Source organism: Typopeltis vanoorti, chromosome 8 (genome assembly GCF_054136105.1).
Source record: "Typopeltis vanoorti isolate ZY-2024b chromosome 8, IOZ_Tvanoo_1.0, whole genome shotgun sequence".
NCBI classification, from domain to species: domain Eukaryota; kingdom Metazoa; phylum Arthropoda; class Arachnida; order Uropygi; family Thelyphonidae; genus Typopeltis; species Typopeltis vanoorti.
The window spans coordinates 50,647,489-50,667,798 of NC_143556.1; the positions used below are offsets into that span (position 1 = coordinate 50,647,489).

The 20,310-nt window shown below is 32.6% G+C and overlaps 1 protein-coding gene across 1 annotated transcript in view; it reads left to right on the forward strand.

Annotated features, from left to right (window-relative positions):
- The first annotated feature begins 567 nt into the window (after window positions 1-567).
- The window catches only part of LOC150103979 (sushi, von Willebrand factor type A, EGF and pentraxin domain-containing protein 1-like), a 72,696-nt gene continuing 52,953 nt past the window's right edge, over window positions 568-20,310 (forward strand). Inside the window, exons 1-4 of the mRNA XM_090397112.1 lie at window positions 568-658; window positions 11,330-11,521; window positions 13,275-13,448; window positions 20,068-20,241. Coding sequence (XP_090253238.1) covers window positions 583-658; window positions 11,330-11,521; window positions 13,275-13,448; window positions 20,068-20,241 — 616 coding nt within the window. The 5' untranslated portion in view covers window positions 568-582. The remainder of the gene's footprint in view (window positions 659-11,329; window positions 11,522-13,274; window positions 13,449-20,067; window positions 20,242-20,310) is intronic.

Here is a 20,310-nt window from a genome sequence, read left to right on the forward strand (position 1 = left end):
AGAATGCTTTTCGTCTTCCCCGTTATCTGTAGAGGACGGTGTATGGATAAGATTTTATTGAGCTATTAAAGCTCTGATCATGGCAGGAGGGTAACAACAATAGCCGAGCCTCAGTTAGAACTTCATTAGCTACAGCATTGCCATCCATTACCCTCCAAGAGTATTATTCACCGTCTTCCCGGGAAATATTTCGAATGGTTTAAATAGGAATGTTATAAGACTATTATTTAAAAAAAAAGGTGTACTTCTCATTTTTTAATAATTTAAAAGTTTCTTAAATTTTAAGATTTTTAAATAAATATTTTATTATTACATAGATTTAAATTTTTTTGTATGAAAAAAAAATGGTCGGATTTTCATTATGTCATCGATTATAGCGGTTTGTTTTGAAGTCATGGACAGATGTATTTGAAAAATGGCCTTGATGTTTCTTTTATAAGTATTTGTTATTTTATTAATTTTGCAATTTCCATTTCAGACCTCCATTGTGATGAGTTGACTACTGTGGATAACGGACAGTTCAAGGTCACCGGAGATCATTTTGGCGCTCGAGTTATGTATACTTGCAATGAAGAATTTTGGATGTCCGGTCCCAAAGAAAGGTTATGTCAAGGAGATGGATCTTGGAGTGAACAAGGCCCTGAATGTCGAAAGAAAGGTAAATAATTTAGCTAGAAACAACCAGTTTTTTTTTAACGTTATCGAATTATTCCATGGTGTATACATTGCAAAATAATCGTTATATAGTGGGATTTAACTTGCAAGGAGAATCTAGTTCTAATGCTGACAGTTCAATATAATTGGCTGAAACTCAGCTGCCTCAGGGGTGTGAATAGATTCTAATTGGTTGTATCGTTTCCTGTAAGTGAAATCCCTGCAGGTACCTTCTGCCAACGTACAAATGTCAAGGAAGATCCATCAATGGGTTTCCTCTAGGCCGATACGTTTCAGAGATATTAATAGGTATACTTTTAACAAGAAAGAGCATATACCCTCTTGCTCATAATAGACTTTGCAGAATAACACTCACTCAAAGATCGTTTGTCTATCATTAGGTGACGACCAAGCTAGTAATTTAGTTTCCATTTAATCAGATTCACAGAACGCTTTCGTAAATGATGTGAGTACGTATCTGGCATTCTAAACATATAGTGCGATATATAGTTATTAAATAAACATGAATATATCTTTCATCGCGCAAATAATAAGTTATTTTTAAGTGGTTACACGAATGATGAATTAAAATACTCTGCCCCCTTTAACATAGAATAAAATAAAAAGTACCGTATAAAATATTATTACAAATATAATGTTTTTTTCTAAAAAGATTATTGATAATTATATATACTGGAAAGAATTTAAACAAAAATATACTCTACATGTATAGTATATCTTTTATTACATTCTTAGAACAATAGGGAGACAAATTGATAAGAACATCTAGCACCCCATGTGGTGGCAGGGACAAGAATAGCGCCGCTGTAACCCATGCATGTCTTAAAAGGCGATTAAAATGGACACCGAGTTTTGAGAGTTTCGCTCTCTCAGGTTTATTCCGGAATTTTGGTCCCAGTGAGAGAAGAGCTTAGATTTCGGGGGGTTTGCCCTGGGAGAGCATTTTGAGTCTCCGGGGGAGGGCGTTTTCCGGCGTGACCCGTGTGGGGCCTTGTCGGTGAATGCCTTTTCCTGGGATATGAGCGGCTCTGCTCAGTGGGGGGGGGGGCGTCACTGAGTGTAACCAACGCTGAGTTGGACGGTCTTTCGGCCACTCGTAGGGAGTGGTCAGAGGGATCGTTTCAATTTTTAGAAAGGGCTTTACCTACATACCAGCTCCTCTGTAGAACATGCATGTCGTACGAGGCGACTAAAATAGGTACCCAGGGAAGGTAATGGATGGCAATGCTGTAGCCAATGAAGTTTTAACTGAGGCTCGGCTATTGCTGTTACCCTTCTGCCACGATCAGAGCTTATAGCTCAATAATACCCCTTCCACACATTTTATTCTGCAAATAACGAGGAATATGAAAGCATGCTTGCTTCACCCATCTAGACAAAAAAATAAATAAATAAATAATATTTGGTACTAATAATGTATCCTATATTTGTTCGGTGGTTATATTGGCAACTGTATGTGGTAATACGATAAGTTTCGAATGATTGTTCCTTTATTCAATTGTAATCTGAAGATGAAAGGGAGCTATTTGTCACCCTATTTGTTAGATAGATGAAAATATCTTTTTAAGATTCCTATTTTTATTTCTGTGAAGCTACAGAATTTTCAAATTTTCGGAAGGTTTTAAAAATAATCACGTTATTTCCTAATTGTTCAGTTTCTGATTTTTTACTGACATTTTAACTCGAGTTGTATTTTTTTAATTTCTTATTTGCATTTTCAGACAAACTAATTTTTTTCAAGATGAAGACCACTTGCTGTAGATGTTCTAAGTGCTTTTTTCCTCTATTTTATACTCAATCCTGACAAATTACTTGTAGAGATTTTTACTTGTCTCCAACATCAGTATAAAAGTAGAATAAAATATTAAAATAATACCTTTTTATTATTATTCCAGTATATTAGCTATGTAGACCATGTAATTTCATATTACTAGGGTTTGCATAAATTTTACTGTGTAAAAATTTTTTTCTTTTTATTCATTCATTCATCTATTTTTTTTTTCATTTGTTATCGTTACACTGCTGATCTTTAAAAAAAAGTGTCTTCATAGGTGAATGTACTAAATACGCTAAAATTCAACATTTTTTGTTGACTCATTTCAGCCATTGTCTCACCGAAGGTCAGTTCCCGTACTTTATCTCTTTTGCAGATATTTTCGTGGGCATTGTCCAACAAAACTAACATTTCTGATAAACTTACAGTAACACGAGCACCATTATCTAACAGCGTTTTAAGTTGAATTGCTAACTCACCGAATCTGCTACTCCCATTCATCTCGTTTCCGTAGAACAGCCATCTCTGTAATGCATTTTCCAAAGACGGCTGTTCATAATGAATATCAACAAGTTACTGCTCTCTTGACTCCTGCCCGCACATCATACTGATTTGCAATAGCCTTTGTGGGCTTGTCTCAAGTATCAGGCTCTGATATAAAGGAAAATAAAACAATAATCAGACATTTTGGGGTATTATGAATGTAAAGAACTGGTTTACAAATGCATGTCATACGAGGCGACTAAAATGGTTACCCAGGGAGGGTAATGGTAGCCAATGAAATTTTAACTGAGGCTCGGCTATTGCTGTTACCATTTTTACGATATCATACCGTATTCATCCATTTTTTGTCTGATAAGAAAAAGATGGAAACAAACACCGATATTTTGCTAAATATAGAAAGGTAGAATATCTCACAGAACAAGCTGAAGATTTCTGGAACAAGAAGTTATTCATCTCTTTTTACAATGTCTTTTACGAGCAGTGTGAGAGATTTCCTATAGAGGAAATCTCTGATGTATATTTAGAATATATTCAGAATATTTAAAAGATTTATGAATGGTTAACTCTAGTTTCAAACACTAGTTTAAGAGAGAAAAAAACTTGTGTTACACTTGTAGGCAGAGTGACCACTCACCAAAAATATTTCGTACCAACTTATGCAAGAAAAAAGGTACAAAATCTGGAAAAAAAAAGTACTAGATTTTTATTTGCTTTCGTTTCATTCTGTTTTGGGCATTTTACGATATCACTATCTTATTATTATATATGAAATCAATGTAAAACGTTTAAATTAACACATGTACGACAAAAATGAAAAGAAAAAGTCAAAACCTCATCTCACTGTAGTCATCTATGAGTCCAGGAGCTGCAGTTGTCATTCATCATAAAAGTCACAGTTGTAACTCTAGCACTTAATATGTGTATTAATTTAATATATAATTTTTAGTGTTTAAAATAATAATATTAAATTTTCAGTTATTTAATATGCTATTTACATATATGCTTATACAGGGAAGCCCATTCACAAGAAAAACACTGGAAGTATTTATTCATTATTTTTAACAGATTTCGCTAAATTAATTAACTCTTCAGAAATAGTAAAATCTGTAGCTGATGAAAGTTTCAATTTTTCTTTTGTCAAAAGGAGTCCATTCATCAAGGGAGTTTGTAGTTGAATCCTTATTTAATTCTTATTTATTTTCCCTGCTGAAAATATTCTTTCAGTTGCTGCTGATGAATGAGGGAGGCACAGTACAGCTTTAACTGATGTTGTTAAATTAGGAAACATTTGTTCTTCTGCAGTATTTTTCATTTCAAAACCTTTATTCCAAACAAAACTTCTTTCAAATGCTTCTACAGTCTTCAATAGTTACCATTCTCTATCACGCTCTTCGTAATGCCTCTAGTTTCGTAGCGCCGCCTCTAAAAATTGACCATTGTCTGCTGATTTTATCTTTTCAATGGGGGTCCAATTTACGCTGTACATAAATAAAAGGTGGTTACTCATATATTAAAATATTTAATTATTCCACTTGTTTTCATTGCTGTAGTGATCTTATAACTCGCGAGAGGTGTTTGAATAGCAAAGAATATATTTTCGTTAGCTAATACCAGTGGGTTTACGTGAGTATGGGTTCGGGGGGTGGGGAACAGATGGATAGCAAACGGTGAGAAGGGGAGGAAAAAAAGAAAGAAATCATGCTTGAGTTACCGAATGTGACATATGGGGAGGTGGGAGAAGATAAAAATATTAAAACTCACATGTCTAACTCTCATGTTATTATTATTATTCGGAAGGAAGTACTAGAACACTAAAAATTTATAAAAGTTACTAGATCTAGTACGAAAGTACTAGATATGGTCACCCTGCTTGTAGGCAGTTGCACGGGTAGTAAATAGGAGTATTTGACTAATCAGATAAAAGAAAAGGTGTTATTGAAACAATACATTTGCTTTTCTATTACTCTTAAAATAACCAATTTGTTGAAGATAATGAAAGTGTCTTTTAAATTACTATATGAAGAATGTTTTATAAAAATCAAATAATATTTACAATTTCTACCTAAAAATTCAAAATATCAAGATTGTTGTTATTTGTTCTGTTGAGCTTAGATTTGAGCTATCAAAAATCAGAAATGCAGTGATTTGAGAAAAAATATTTTATTTATTTTTTTTAATCTAAAAAATAACTTACGAAACACAGATGAGATGCATTTCAATTAACATGATGCCAAACACAGCTGTATTTTTTCTTGGAACAACCAGTTGCTAGTTTTCATCTAAACTAATAAGTGATATATCACAGTACACATGAAGGTTCGAACTCAGGACTAAAATGTAAGGTGAATATGCAGCATATAAAATAGTTCCCTCCTTTTACAAATTAATTAACTATACTCCATCCCTTTTTTTAAATAAATTTCAGCCAATTTAGTTAAATAAACAATCTATTTAGTAATCTATTAATATTATTTTTAATCAACTGGTTATTTTCAGTAGTATTTTTATATAGAAAAAACAAAACACTGGTTTGAGTTGGTAAGTTGGAAAAAAAATCAGCTAACGCCTTTTTATTCCCGTATAAGGAGTAAATTACTCCTTATACGGGAACAGTTTTAGCCCTATCTAAATTTTGGAGACTGAGTGGACAGTTCCATCTCCATCGGTAGCCAATCAGAGATAGCTCTCCCAAGGCCATCATTAATTTAATCTCCACGCAGTTGAAGAGACGGCTACCAAATGTCACCATCCCTATCCGTAACACAATATGTTTTTTATGTCTGAAAATAGTGTGATTAGGGTTCGACGATCGATTTTCTTGAGTTTACGAAAAAACCGAGCATTCGGGAGAAAAAAACCCGCTTGCCCGTGCCAGACATCGACTAACTCGGGAACCGCTCGAGAGAAAAGGGCTTAGAAAATGTTCCTCTAGTCGGAGACCAGATTTGAACCGAAGTCTTTCTTCTTGCGGACAAACGCCGGAGTGCACACGCCGCTTCCACTGAGCTACAGAGGCTCCTTGATAAGTTGATAATAGCAAAATAAATGGCACAACTTGGGCAGGAGAAGTTACCGTGTATAGATAATAGGCAGAGTAACGTTTCATAACTTGGTTTTAAAGTAAGGTGACTGCCGGTGATTACTAATAATAGGGATGCTAACCAAACAGATGATGAATGTGATATTTCGAATAGTTTTATTAAAGTAAACTTGATAATAAAATGTTATCAACTAGTTGGTAATGACAATTCTGTTTGGTTTGAAGAAACTGGGTTCGAATTGGATGCGAAAAAGATAAGATCATTCAACTGAAGGTGAGTCAGCAACTCATAAGGTTTCTCCTCAGGAATCTTTCGTCCCTCAAAACAGACAAATCGACCAGAGAATACGTGCAGTTGACAGATATAGAGGAAGGCTATATGCGATGGAATGAGCTACTCTCTAATCAGATCATTGATTAAGATTTCCATAATTCCTTGGCTATGACAGAATCGTGAACCAATAATCTTCAATGGAAGATGGTGTCAATTTTAAGATTTTAATTATATTACATTATATTATGCAGAAAAGAATTAAACACATTTATATATTATATATACTCCTAGAAAGCTTTCCAAGAAAATGCTGAAGCGGTGAGAGTAGGAAAAGAAATTAAAAAATAAAGCTATAAACATATTTAATCTTCTCTTCCTCTACATCCTCCTCTTTTACGAAATTCTCAGCGTAGATTTTTTGTATCATAAAATTTAAGCAAACAAACCAAATTTATTCTTTGTGTTATAAAAAAAAAACTACCTTCAGTCTTATGTATTTATTTATCGTACTTCAGTTGCGCATTTTCTCTAGAATTCGTTGTCAATGATCTTTCGCCTTCAACATTGACATGCGTTCGTAGGAGTGCTTTAAGTACCAAGTCGGGGTTAGACTCGGAACCTTAAGAGATGTATTCGACTTTAAGAAAGTCTGTAAAGGCACTTATCCACAATGGACCATCTTATTTCTGACCTTACTCACTCTTTTGGTCACGTATCCAAGTCTATAAAAGTCACTTAAATGGTGGAAGTTTGGAAAAGATTGCCTGTGCAATACGAACTAATATTGGATACTCCAGTGTGTGTGTGTGTACTTGCTTAAAGTGCAGTTTGGGAAACTACCGATAGAAGTTGGAGTACGAGTTTCACTCCAGTGTTTTGAAATGACTTCGTGATAGAATTTTGTTTGTCGACATTGAAGTTTGTAACTTAGATAATCGCCAAAAGCACATTTCCACTGATATGAACAAGTTGTTTTGACAGATGAAATGAATACAGTATCTGTTTTAAATTAAACTCAAATAGTAACAGCGCCATCTATGAGATAATAAGGATACCAGTAGATGCCGCTATCAACTAATTATTGAAATGTTCTGATATAAATGTCAAAAAATAAAATAAAATAAACAATATATTATTTCTAAAATTTGTTAAAATTTATAAAATTTTAAAAATTACTTAAAAGCGATGTTGGTTTTTTGGAATTACATTTGATTTATAACTTTATAGCAAATATTTTAATTTTTATTTTACAGAAACCTAGATTTTTTTTTAAAATGTTACTTTTATAAATTAATCCTCCGATTTAAAAGATGTATCTTTTTGCAATCGATTAAAGATATATGTTTTTTGTTGCTTTGTTGATGTATCTTTTTGTGGATAACTTTTCAGCAAGTATCGTACCTTTCTGTGAACTCTCATTTGTGTAATTCCTTAATAAAAAATCAGGAATTTTTTAAAATTTTATTTTTCTATAAAATTATCCTTCCGATTTCAGATAAGCACATTGCTTTGCAGAAAGAAAGGGGTTGTTCACTGTGTGAAGTAATCATGTTTTGAAATCGTGAACCGTATCTAATAACGCTAACTCATCGATGGTCGGTTTTCATAAAGTTCTCGAGATCTTTGTATCCTCCATCTTGGAATGACAAAGTCATCATTTTGCAACTTGCAAATATTTATACTGCTCCAGTAAACGTTTTCAACTGTAAATTATTTCGTCTCCGAAATATACTTTCCAGGCAAATTTGATGAATTAAGTACATTTAATCAATTAATGATAGTATCTTTTGGTAATGAAATACTATCTACACGAACGTAGCGGTCAAGGTTTGCCTAATCCCATTACACATTGGTTGACTGGCGAAATTTGAAACTGGATTTTTTTTTATATATTTCACCAGTAATACAATTATTAGGGAAGTATAACTGACCTTTATATTTAGCTCACTAACTTAAAAGGTCAAGTTAGTTTACCTGGAATCATAGACCCAAACTGTTTTTAGTCTTCCCTTCTATACAATAAAATGATTTTGTTTGACTAAGATGGTTGAGACATCATAAATAGACTTCCAGATTTTCATTGCAATACTACATTCTACTTGAATTTACCACTCACAGGTGATGTTTCCACTATCGATGTCTATCAGTAGTCCTGAGACGTTTGAGAAATTTATTTCAGGTAAACAAAGCAGAGCTTCCGAATTATGTAATCCTTAACCCACCTATGATACTAATATATTACAGGGTTGACAACGAATCGGGATTCACATAGGAAAACAGTCGTTTGTTTCATTTTTATCCATTTATATATGGAGGTGTCGTTTTTTATATATATATATTGAGTTGCTTTGTTTTAATTTATATGTTAACTTAAATTCTTTATCATTTTTGTGATGTTTTTTTTTCTTTGTGTTGTTCATTGGTTTTTCACAAGATCTAAAGGGTCACGGGGGGGGGGGGGATTTCATGGATCAGGAAACTAACGAATCAAGTTATTTTCCCGATGAGCGATTGGTTTTTATTTACTGAAAAATACTGCCGATTATTCCACATAGCAATGCCCGATAGTTATTAACCCGATTATTTATAGAATTTCTTTATATTTAGCAAATAAATATATTTGTATTTTAAAACGCCAATGCTTATCGAGTTGTTTTGTTAAATATATAATTTTTTTGTTTTAATTTTGTTTCCGTATATGTAATTATAATGCTGAGTCAGTTTTTTACAGTTACCACGATTGAGAAGTATTCTCATACTGTAAGAAAACCTAAATTCCAAAGGCGATATATGATTATCAGTAAGCACAACGGTTACAAAAATTCCCTGTTATTATATTTATTTATTTGAATTTTCCTCAGAAAAGTTAGTAGAAAATTCAGGGGATGAAATCAGAAAGATTACGTCTATAGCGAGAATGCCACATGGATAGATTTTCTATTCCATACTAAATTTGCAAGCCTTTCTTCTCCTTGATAATCTGTGCCTTATTCGATCTACCACAATCGCATTTTCGGTAAAGAAACAAAATCTTTACGATCAGTATTATTAGTGTGTTCTATATTGAGATAACTTCAGCGTTGCTGTTTCAGCATTAAATTTAAAAAAAAAAAAAAAAAGTTCCACAGTCTGGTTGTTTAAATCAATTACGTTTTTTTCCTTGCGTAATTTTCAAGCTCACGGCTACCGTCTAAAGTGAATTTTCACTCATTAAAAGAGTAAGCGCAGATAAAAGTACTTGTGATTCAAAGCTGTTCCCATTTCTCTTTCTATTAGCGTAAACAACAAATTTTTGTCTCAGAAATCAAGTGTTCCTTGCAAAGCATCTGTACTTCATACCTCAAGACAAACACGATTAAAGGATGCTGAAGCACGCTATCGACAGTACCAAATAGAATTACGTTTGCCTCTAACTACGTTACCGGAAACTAAGTTACAGTGGCTCATTTACCTGCCTACAGCTTGTTTTAGAATGTTACACGTATGATCTTTGATCTGCATTCATGTTCATTTTGGACTCATATCTAGTTCTCAACAAATGATATTTTACACTGTATTTGTGTTAAGATAAAAAAAATAAATAAATAAATACAATTCATTGTTACATTAGGAAATGCAGGTTTCATTGTTTGTTACTTATGAAATATGAATTTTGAAGTTCTTTCACGTATGTAGTATTTCATTGTTACGTCAGAAAAGATAGATTTCATGTATTGTTCAGAGTTCCTTTATGAAATATACACGTTTCTACTTCTAAAATCCTTGGAATATATCTACAATTTCTAAAAAGATATTATGGTAATAATATCTTTATAGAAATTTAATAATAAATTGTCAAAACAAAATTTTATTGGACTTAAGGATATCAGTTATTGAGAACTCTGAATTTTCTAATTAAAATAAAATAAAAATCAACCTACTAACGCATTTTACTTACTGGGTCACATTTTTTTTTTTTTTGGAAAATCATTCGATGGACAGCCAGTCCCACACTTAATGCGCCAATGTAATTCAGTTGAGTTCAACACTGCCAAACAAGAAATAAACAGACAAACTAAAAGGAGACTTCATGACATCGAAATGTCAATAAAATCGTAAATTTAAATATCACTGATTTAAAACATTGAATGTTCGAGAATCTATTATTTTAACAAAAATGAACAACAGAAAACAAAAGGGATATTAAATTAAATTATATATTTTGTATAAAATATAAAGACACAAGATTAAAATATGTTAAGTATTTTAAAAAAATGTAAAGAAAAATATTATAATTCTTTGATTTTTGTAAAACACCTTTCATTTTTTAATATTTCAATGATATAGGTGAAAATCGAATATGAAATATGATTTACATACATGATTCGAGTTTTTGGTTGAAGGATATTTGCGGTAGGTTTTATGAGATTTTTCTTTTATTGGGTATGTCAGATGTGATGACACAAAAATAAACAAACAAAAAGTCTGGTTTTGCTATGAACGAATAAATGGTTATAGGGTGCTCTGGAAATATACTGAGATGAGATGGCTGGGGAAATTCTATTGTCTTCTAAATATTTTAATACACTTTCTTTTGGTGTAAAAACATGCAAAACAGTCTCTAAATAGAACATAAAATCTGACATTTATATCCATTATGATAAATAAACGATATCATAATGTAGCTATTTACAGTAATGAAGTTGATGTAATATAAATCCATGCATCTGTTAGTAAATATACTAAATGTTACACTTCACCAAATTTCCAAGCTACTGTTACATGGATCTGCATAGCGCTTTAAGCCAATGTCCAAGCTGATGATATTTTAATAACACAGCACTAGCGTTCTACTGTACTAAGAAATGTGTGATATCTTTCACAAATCATGACTTAATAAAAATTCAATTAATAAAAACCTCTGAGTTTCCGATCAATTATTTTAATGTACATTTCTATTAGAAATGCTTCTTTCCCCCTAATATTTTGTGATATGTGAATGCATGATGGCGTATGTTTCACTGTATAATAAGACTTTTACTAAAGTTTTATCATTTTTTTTACTTGTATTTTAATCAAAAAGCAATGTGTGGAATGCCGGCTCAAGTTCCTCACGCTCGTCATAACGCCACAGGAGAAGTAAATGAATTCGATGTGGATGCTGTGGTCCAGTATAATTGCTTTCCAGGTTACGATGCCCATGGCTTCCCAAGAGCTAAGTGCCTATTTTACAACGGAACTACACAATGGTTTGGCCTCGACTTGAGATGCATACGTAAGTAATTATTAAGGGGAAAAAAAAAGTCTTTCTCTCTCTCTTAACTTTTCACCCTTTTCCACAATCACTCGTCTTTATCTATTAATATCTTATACTAATATGCACATTTAATACGTAAATGTATACTTTATAATATGAATAATATATATCTTTTCAAGTTCTGCTTTTTATAAAAAAATAAATAAATAAATCAAAAATAAACCTAAAAAATCAAAGCTTAACCATTTCAAGATGATTAATTCCATTTTTGTTATCATCCGATAACGTCTTAATAACATCTCAATAATAATAACAATAATAAATAAAATAATAATATATAAAATAACTAACTGTGAGATAGCGAATATATCTTTTACTAGATTGAGTTATATATTATAGTATACAATAAATGTTATTTTTTATTTTCATCTACTTAATTTTCATCTACTTAATAGAGAAACATTTCGAAATATGTCTAAGCGATAATGTTTTTTCTGAATATCTAAGATTCAACATCATCTTTTTATTCAGACAACATGTATACACATCAATAGACTTCAGGGTGACTCAAGTCCCTCAACTCATCAAATTCCCCATAATTCGCCATTGAGTCTGCAAAATTTATATACTATGATTTTAATTTGCATAAATGCAATCATTAATTTTACTAGTAATAGTTCTACAGCAATTTGCGTAAGTTTTATACAAACAAGTATGGGTTTCAAAATAAGCTTTAATAGTACGATTTACGACCCCATAAACCAAACAGTTTTCCTTTTTATGCAAATATTTGCGCCGTTTGTGTTCATTTTATTTTCTTTCATAAATTCTGTAATAATATTCAATAGCAGTAATACCACGCCATTAAATTTCTACAGAGTAAATTACAAAAACGAAACAGGCTTAAGAAGATATTTGAGAGTTTTACCGAATAGCTACTGATCTACCAGATTATAAAAAAGTACTTTTTTTACAAAAAAAATGTACTTCATTCTTTTTTTATGAATATCCATTAAGCCTATGAGATTTAATAGATTTCAAAATTATACATGCACGCGCTAGGCTCTCGAGAACAACAATAGTGGAAAACATGTCCATTTCTCAAACGTGCTCGCGAAGCTTTTGCTGTTAGTATTGTTATAAACCAAACGACCTTTTCTCTATTGGACTTACAACGTTCGAAATATCCTAATCAAGTGGGTCGCGTGCTGTCTGCTAGTTGCGTGATCGTTATACTTGAGAAAACATAAAAATGCAAAAGAGAATTGCCTATAATGGGGCAATACATCACCACGGAAAGTGTTCTGCATGTTTTTTCTTTATTTTTTTTTTTACTACTTTCTACTGTAGCGACTATATTTATATATTACTTATTCTCGTTTGAAATCAGGGTGGATTTGGGACAGAAGGAAATGGTTATAAAAAAATCCCTTTTTATCTACGGAAGTTGATTAAAGCGAGCAGTAAAATAAATGGCTTTATTAAGAAAATTTTATGATATTGAGGCAGATAAGAGAATGAATGTACAACCCACGATAAAAATGTAAAGTTAGAGGCAGTCTTTTAAGGTAAATTAGGAAAAATGCTAGAAGATAAAATATAAGATAAAATATATGGGTAGTTAGAAAAACGCAGTTAAAATTAACCTTTCACCTCAAATTACACGAATATAAAAAAAGAAAGGTGGATTATTCTTAAATCTTATCTTTTTAGATATGCAGAAGGAGTTTCTTGAAATAACGTTTTTTTTTATTATTATTTTCTTTTACAGCTCGAAGTTGTGGACACCCTGGGGAGGTGGAAAATGGTCTCCGTGAGGGAGATATCTTTACTTTCACGAGTCGTGTCACATACCACTGCGTCGAGGGTTATGAGCTAGTAGGACGCGCCAATCGTTACTGTCAATCTAACGGAGAATGGAGTGGAGTTCTACCTTCTTGTCGACGTAAGATTTTTTTTCGTTGTTTTTGATGGTATCAAAAGTGAAATTGTATTTAGTTTTCAAATTCCTAAAAATAAGATCTGAAATTTAAATTCGACATTCTATTTTTTATTTGGAAAATTTTTAATTTTTTTATTTGAAAATTTTCCATTTAAAATGTTAAAAATTTTAAATATAAAAAGTTTAAGAATTAAAACATTTTTGAACATGTTTACTATTGATCCATATTAAATGTGTCGAATGTGTTGAAATGACTTAAATCACATGTGTGTGTGTGTGTGTGTGTGTGTGTGTGTGTGTGTGTGTGTGTGTGTGTGTGTGTGTGTGTGTGTGTGTGTGTGTGTGTGTGTGTGTGTGTGTGTGTGTGTGTGTTTAAGCTGGTTTTATTATAAAACTGACCTTTTCAGACAAGTCGACCTTCAGTACATATGAGTTCGCCAATACAAAGTTACGCTGGAAAAAAAAAAAAAACTATCGCCTATTTCGGTCTTAACGACGTAATTTATAAAAAAAAAAAAAACACGAAAGTAACGCAACATGCCAAAATCAGTAAATCATGGAAATGTGGAAGTATTATATCATACCTGTCTTAGTTCAAACAAATAGAAACTCTTTTATATTATTCAGAACCGTTCGCAATGCTTCCTGTTGAGATGTTTAAGCCTAAACATGTTATGTTACCTTTTATAAAATTAACCACATGTATTTGTCCGTTAAAAAAGTATTCATCCTTGAAATCTGTATTTATTACTTTTAGGACTGTTTTTACAATTTGTTGGAAACGTTTTATATGGAGGTGGCCATTCTAAAGCAAACCCTGGCTTGACTCCCCTAATCCATTACTTAGGCTTCTCTCTATCTGACGTTCCTAATTACGGTGCCGGGTTCCTCCTGTTTCTTCCCATCCCCAGATCAGGTTTCCAGTAATATAGCATAATTCCAGTCCCTGGAGAACGACCTCCATACAGATCTAGGTTCTTCTCCCTTACATTCAGGTCATCGGCATGTCCGTTTGTGGAGTGAATAAATCGAATTATCAGAAGGAAAACCTGTCCCCTCCATATGGAAACCGATTAACACTGATCTAGTTGGAAAAGAAAAATTCTTTCATAGAAATACTCCTCGCGTGAAAGAGAAGAATCAAGACTAGGTGTTCTCCAACCAACAGACGTATGTTATGTCTTTCACTTGACTGTGCTGTGGAGATGTTACTCATTTATGTAATGATTCCTTACACGTGAAATTTAGTTTTTATTAAATGATAATGAAATGACTCGCTCTGTACCAAAAACTGACTCCCATGTCATGTTTTAGTACGATTCTCTTATATCAAAATATATTAAATGCGTTTAGAATTTTGATGCATTCTGATATAGGAGGAACCACACTGCTGTACTTAAAAGATAAACTCGACTACTTATTAATGGAAGAGTACGAATGAAAAACTGGAATGCCCAAAGAGTATTCTGTTAATCTGAGAAACTGATGTTAAAGTATCCATATCAAGTGGGTGTGAATAAGTGTAATGTCGTTGAAAAATGTGACTGCGAGTTATAAAATGACAAATATTTCCCAGTCTTCAGAGTGACACTTGCGTGCATACCCTGCCCTAAATGGGGTTGGTTAAAATACTGCGCTGTTAAAAGCCATCCAAAAGACACTTGAAACTTTTAAATATTCAAACGGAACTTGGTTGTAGCGATGCCTAATATCAAAAGCAATGAAGTGTATTTGAAGATGAAAGCTTGTCACTTGAGATTGAGCGGAGAAGATGCTTCGTACCAAAGTGGTGAATATTTATTAGCAGATGAATAAATAGAGACAGGTGAAAAGAAATTTCCGGAATATATTAAAAAGATGAGCGAAATGTCATAAGATAAAAATGTCACAAATTGTACTTAAATGGCAAGTAGAATTCACTCAACACAGATTCGGAGAAGTGGAAGAGCAGGAAATCGGAAATAGAAAGAAGGAAAGAGTGTGACAGCTGGAATGGTGTGTCGGAAACTGGATATTTATAAATGAAAAACAAAAGGAGACGAGAAAATGTGAAGCGAGTAACAAAATATTTATGCATGTGAACATTGCATTAGTCAAATGACTTCGAAGATGAAAATAGTACGACGAAAGAAAAATGAAAACGAAAATTCAGAAGACGACAACAAAGTATTAAATCTAAATATCGGAATATGATAATAATTTATCAAAACTACAGATCGAAATGTTATAATAAAGTATCGAACTAAAAAGCAAAATAAAGATCGAAAAAGGATAATAAAGTATCAAAATTGAAGATCGAATGATGATAATAAAGTATTAAACTAAAGATCGAAAGTGGATCGAAGGATGATAATAAAGTATCAAAATGGAAGATCGAAAGGAGAAAGTAAAATATCAAAACAAAAGATCGAAAGATAATAACAAAGTACAAAACTAAAGACGAAGGATAATAATAATAAAGTATCAAAATTGAAGACCGAAAGGTATCAAAAAATTATAAAATATCAAAACTAAAGATCGAAAGATTATAATAAAGTATTAAACTAAAGATCGAAAGTGAATCGAAACATGATAATAAAGCATCAAAAGTAAAGATCGAAAGAGGATAATAAGGTATCAAATTTGAAGATAGAAAGATCAGAGTAAAATATAAAAATTAAAGATCGAAATATGATAATAAAAAAACTAGAACTAAAGATCAAAAGATGATAGAAAAATATCAAAACTCAAGATCGGAAGATGATAAAAGAATTAAACTAAAGATAGAAAGATGATAAAGAGAAGTTTAGGGTAAAGAGAAAATAAAGGGAGGAAAAAGTAAACAAAGATGTTTATCAAAGAATTAGAAAAGAACAACAAAAACAACATAACTGTCTATGAAAAGGATAAAATGAAAACAAAGACGGAAATTACGTGGCATTAATAAAATTCGCTTCAGAATAGCATTATTCTTCAGAATAGAATTATTCATTATTATTAACAAATAAGTCAATGCCGCCTATGACCTGTGTAATGTAGAAAGTTCATTTACATGTTATTTGTAAAATATAATGTATATTGCGTTTCAAATCTTTTTGCTTAATTTTGTCACTAAAATTATCCTATTTAAATCAAATTAAAATGCTCCCCATGAATTTTTATAAGGATTTTAAATACTAACTTTCAGGCAAAACTACTTATGGTTCTATCACAAATTTCATGATATTATCTTCGAGCCTTAATTGATTTTTAAACTGTTTTATTAAAATTTGTAAAATTCCGTACTGTATTTCCCAAATTAAACACCAAAAATAAAATAAAATAAAATATTGCCATTATTGTAACCCTGAAAAACATCGCGTCATTCTTATTTGCTAACTATTTGTTCTATAAAGAAGTAATTCAATGAATTATATTGATACTAAAAATGATAAAAGACATAGTAGGGAATTATTTTAGCGAAAACTTTACATCTGTTAAAATACACGATGCAAACACCCTTTTAGTTTCTCCTCTAATGCGAAAAACAAATACTGCTCAAAACATTTTCAAAGAATGATCGAGATTTAGCCTTTATGCGCGACAGAATTCTTTAAATTCAAATGAAACTCGTGTAAAAGATTTCATCCACTTCATCGCAGCATTTGGTTAAATCCGCAAGCATGAATTGCGGACAACTTTGTCAAGTGGAAAACTCCTTTTGTGTCTCGTGCGAGATGCACGTTTCAATTGTTGTAGAAATCGTTACATCATAACTCACTGGAGCACGAGTTCCCCAAAGTGAAATGGATCTCATCTCTGGTGACAATTTCGCGTGGCGCGCGCGCATTTCTAAAGCAAGCACGTGCGAAATCTACAGCAAAAGCCTTTTCGTTTTACACTCAAATTCCTTACAACAGAGGGCGCCCTTAACCGTACACTGATAAACGTTTTATATTACGAAATGTATTGTGTTACGTATCGTCTACTTCCAATAGATTTATGCACGTTTGGTTCGATGAGAAGTCGTTAATGAGTTTCGTTCCGAGTCGGTTTATTTTATGTTCATTCCGGTATTATTGTTACACGTACGAATTCCCAGACAGAAATCTTACTGTTGGCTGCTTTCTACCTTTAAACAGGAAGATTTAGTCGGCTTCCGATACGCATTTAAAGCAAACGAATCGAATGTCTTTGGAACGCTTCGTGCCGCGTTCATGAGAAAATGATCGCGCGTTCATCTGGAGGCTCGCGCCGCTAGCTGACGTAGCATCGTTTGCGTCAGTTTTCAAAGGGAAGTTTACTGTAAAACTGAATTATATCTGCTAGAAGCGTTGGTGCTAGAAGTTTAAATACTGTCGCGGTATGCCTTTGGGACACGCAGCGGTGTGCTTTGTGTATTGATTTCCTTTTATAGGTAGCACCAGTTAGCAGATAATACCGTAAACGGAAAATAATAACGAACTTAGGACTATTTTGGACTTCTATTAATAGCTGCAAACCCAATAAGGTAGCCGTTTATGGAAATGAAGATTAAATTAACAAAGATATTGCAGATTGCATGAAAAGAAATGTCTTTTTTTTTTCTTGTTTTTTTTTTTTTGCTGAGTCTGAAATCGACACCGTTTCCATGGCATCAAACATCGTTGCTTTTATGAAATCAACTTTATTGTTTTCTTTTTATTTAAGTGCAGACGAAGCCTGGAATTAATAAAATCAATTATATTTCCCTACCAAAAATATTAGACACTATAGGTATTACTCTTACTGAAATCCAACCAGTTTGCTAATTGTGTCCTATGTGGGTCTATTGGATACTCCCTATATCATTGGGTTTTAACTTTATTTATTTATTTTTTTTTTTTTTTTGGTGTGTGTGTGTGTGTGGGCGGGGGGAATTAGTAGGTTTTTATTGTTAGTTCTTTTTGTTGTTGTATTTAATTATTCATTTGACGTAACAGAATTTACATATTTATGTATTTAACTAATTCATAGTATAAAGCTAATTCACAGTATGTTAACAATTGGTTAGTATTTCTGTAAAAAAAATGGAGATACATAGGCCATGGCTCCTATGATTTGAAGTTTCCAAATCCAATTAACGAAAGAACTTGGAACAGAAAAAAACAAACCGCGATTAAAAAGTGTCACGTTTTCTCTTCTTCTCCTATCCCTCCCCCCCCAAAAAAAATAAATAAATTCTAGTTGTGTAGCCATTAAATCAATTTCAATCAAATTTGGAACATTTATTTATTGCCTTGTTCTGTTGATTTCAACGCAGTTAGATTGAAATGGAAGAGAGAGAGATATCAAGTAAAAAATCCTCAGATACAATTGCAAGAAGCTGGTTAATGGTAGATCATAGAACACCTGTCTGTCTTCTCTGAAAAATTCTATATTCATCCTAGTACGGAACAATCCGATGTATAGGAAAGTGTTCATCATAAAAGAGAAGAGGGGGGGTCGACTTCATTAGTATAGAGAAATTAAACTGATTAATCATCCCTTTCTTAATAATCGCCGATGTGTTCCTCGTCTACAGATACTCTCACTGGTATTGTTCATCCAAACTTGCATCTATAATCCCACCATTCTTCTCAAAACATGTTAATACGTTGTAATCAATCAAGAGCCGTTTTCAGTTAAACTCCAGGCACGCCATGCTAATTACTCATCTCTTCTCTTCATTCATTTCGTGCTTTCTGTCCTATAGAACAGCCCTTCCCCCTATAAACTGCATTCTTCTGGTTTCAATAAGAATCTCCAAATAACTTTCTTCTTTCGATCCAACTTGACCTATCCAAGCACCATAGAATCTGAATGTCTCGTGTGAGAAACTGCTATAAAAATAAAGAAATAAAAATAATGATACGAAGTTGATATATAATAGAATGATAGTGAAATATTATTATTTTTCAATGTTCTATCAATAGGCGAAGGTTTGAAATTTTTCATCAGCATATGTTTGCCTGTGTGTTGAGTCTTCGCATGTTCCGCATTAATAGAGTACAAAAAGGGTTACGTGCTTGCAAGATCCTCATAATTAGTAATTTTTTCTCTTCCTACAATTTCGATTTCGTCTAAGTGATAAAGTTACAGAAAAATGGAGCATCTTTGTCAATGAAAATCACGACGGCGACTGCAAAATACCGTATGAGAGGTCATGAACTTCAAAATTATTTCCGGTTCTTCAACCTACTTGGAAAAAAAGAAAGAAAAAAAGTGTTTGGATGCCTATTGGAATCATTCAGATAGAAAAAAAATCTGTAAGAATTCTTTGACGAGCCATCATTCCTCCAAAACTTCCTCCTTGTCAAATAGACTTATCGGGAAGACAAGAATCCTGCTCCATTATTTTTTGTTATGATGCTTGAATCTAATATTTGTATGACGAAATTCTAGTTCTTTGTAAACTAATAATTTCTATGTAAATCTGGTAGTCTCGTTTGATTGATGATTTTGTGTTTATCGGAAATTTTCACCAACAGTGATCAACTCTGAAGCAATTAATCAACTCTTACTGAAGAGCTACCCTGTTGAATAATGATGTTTTCTGATGAGCTTACACCTAAGACGGCAGTAAATTATAATAAGTTAACAAAAGATACAACCAGGATAACATAAAGACATGATTAATATTAATCTCATGTTTCTCTTTTCTTAGCTGTACAATGTCCCAGTCCAACCGATCCAGGAAACGGTCGCGCCCTCTATAATGTTGTGACATTTAACTCTCTAGTTAAGTATGAGTGTCGCCATGGTTACCGACTGGCTGGACCGAGTGTAAGAACATGCGGTGCTAATAAACAATGGGAAGGAGATGAACCATTGTGTGAAGGTAATTTCACTGGCTTTATCAACTTGGATTTGACAATTTGCTATTGTCGTGTGTGTCTATAATTTGAAG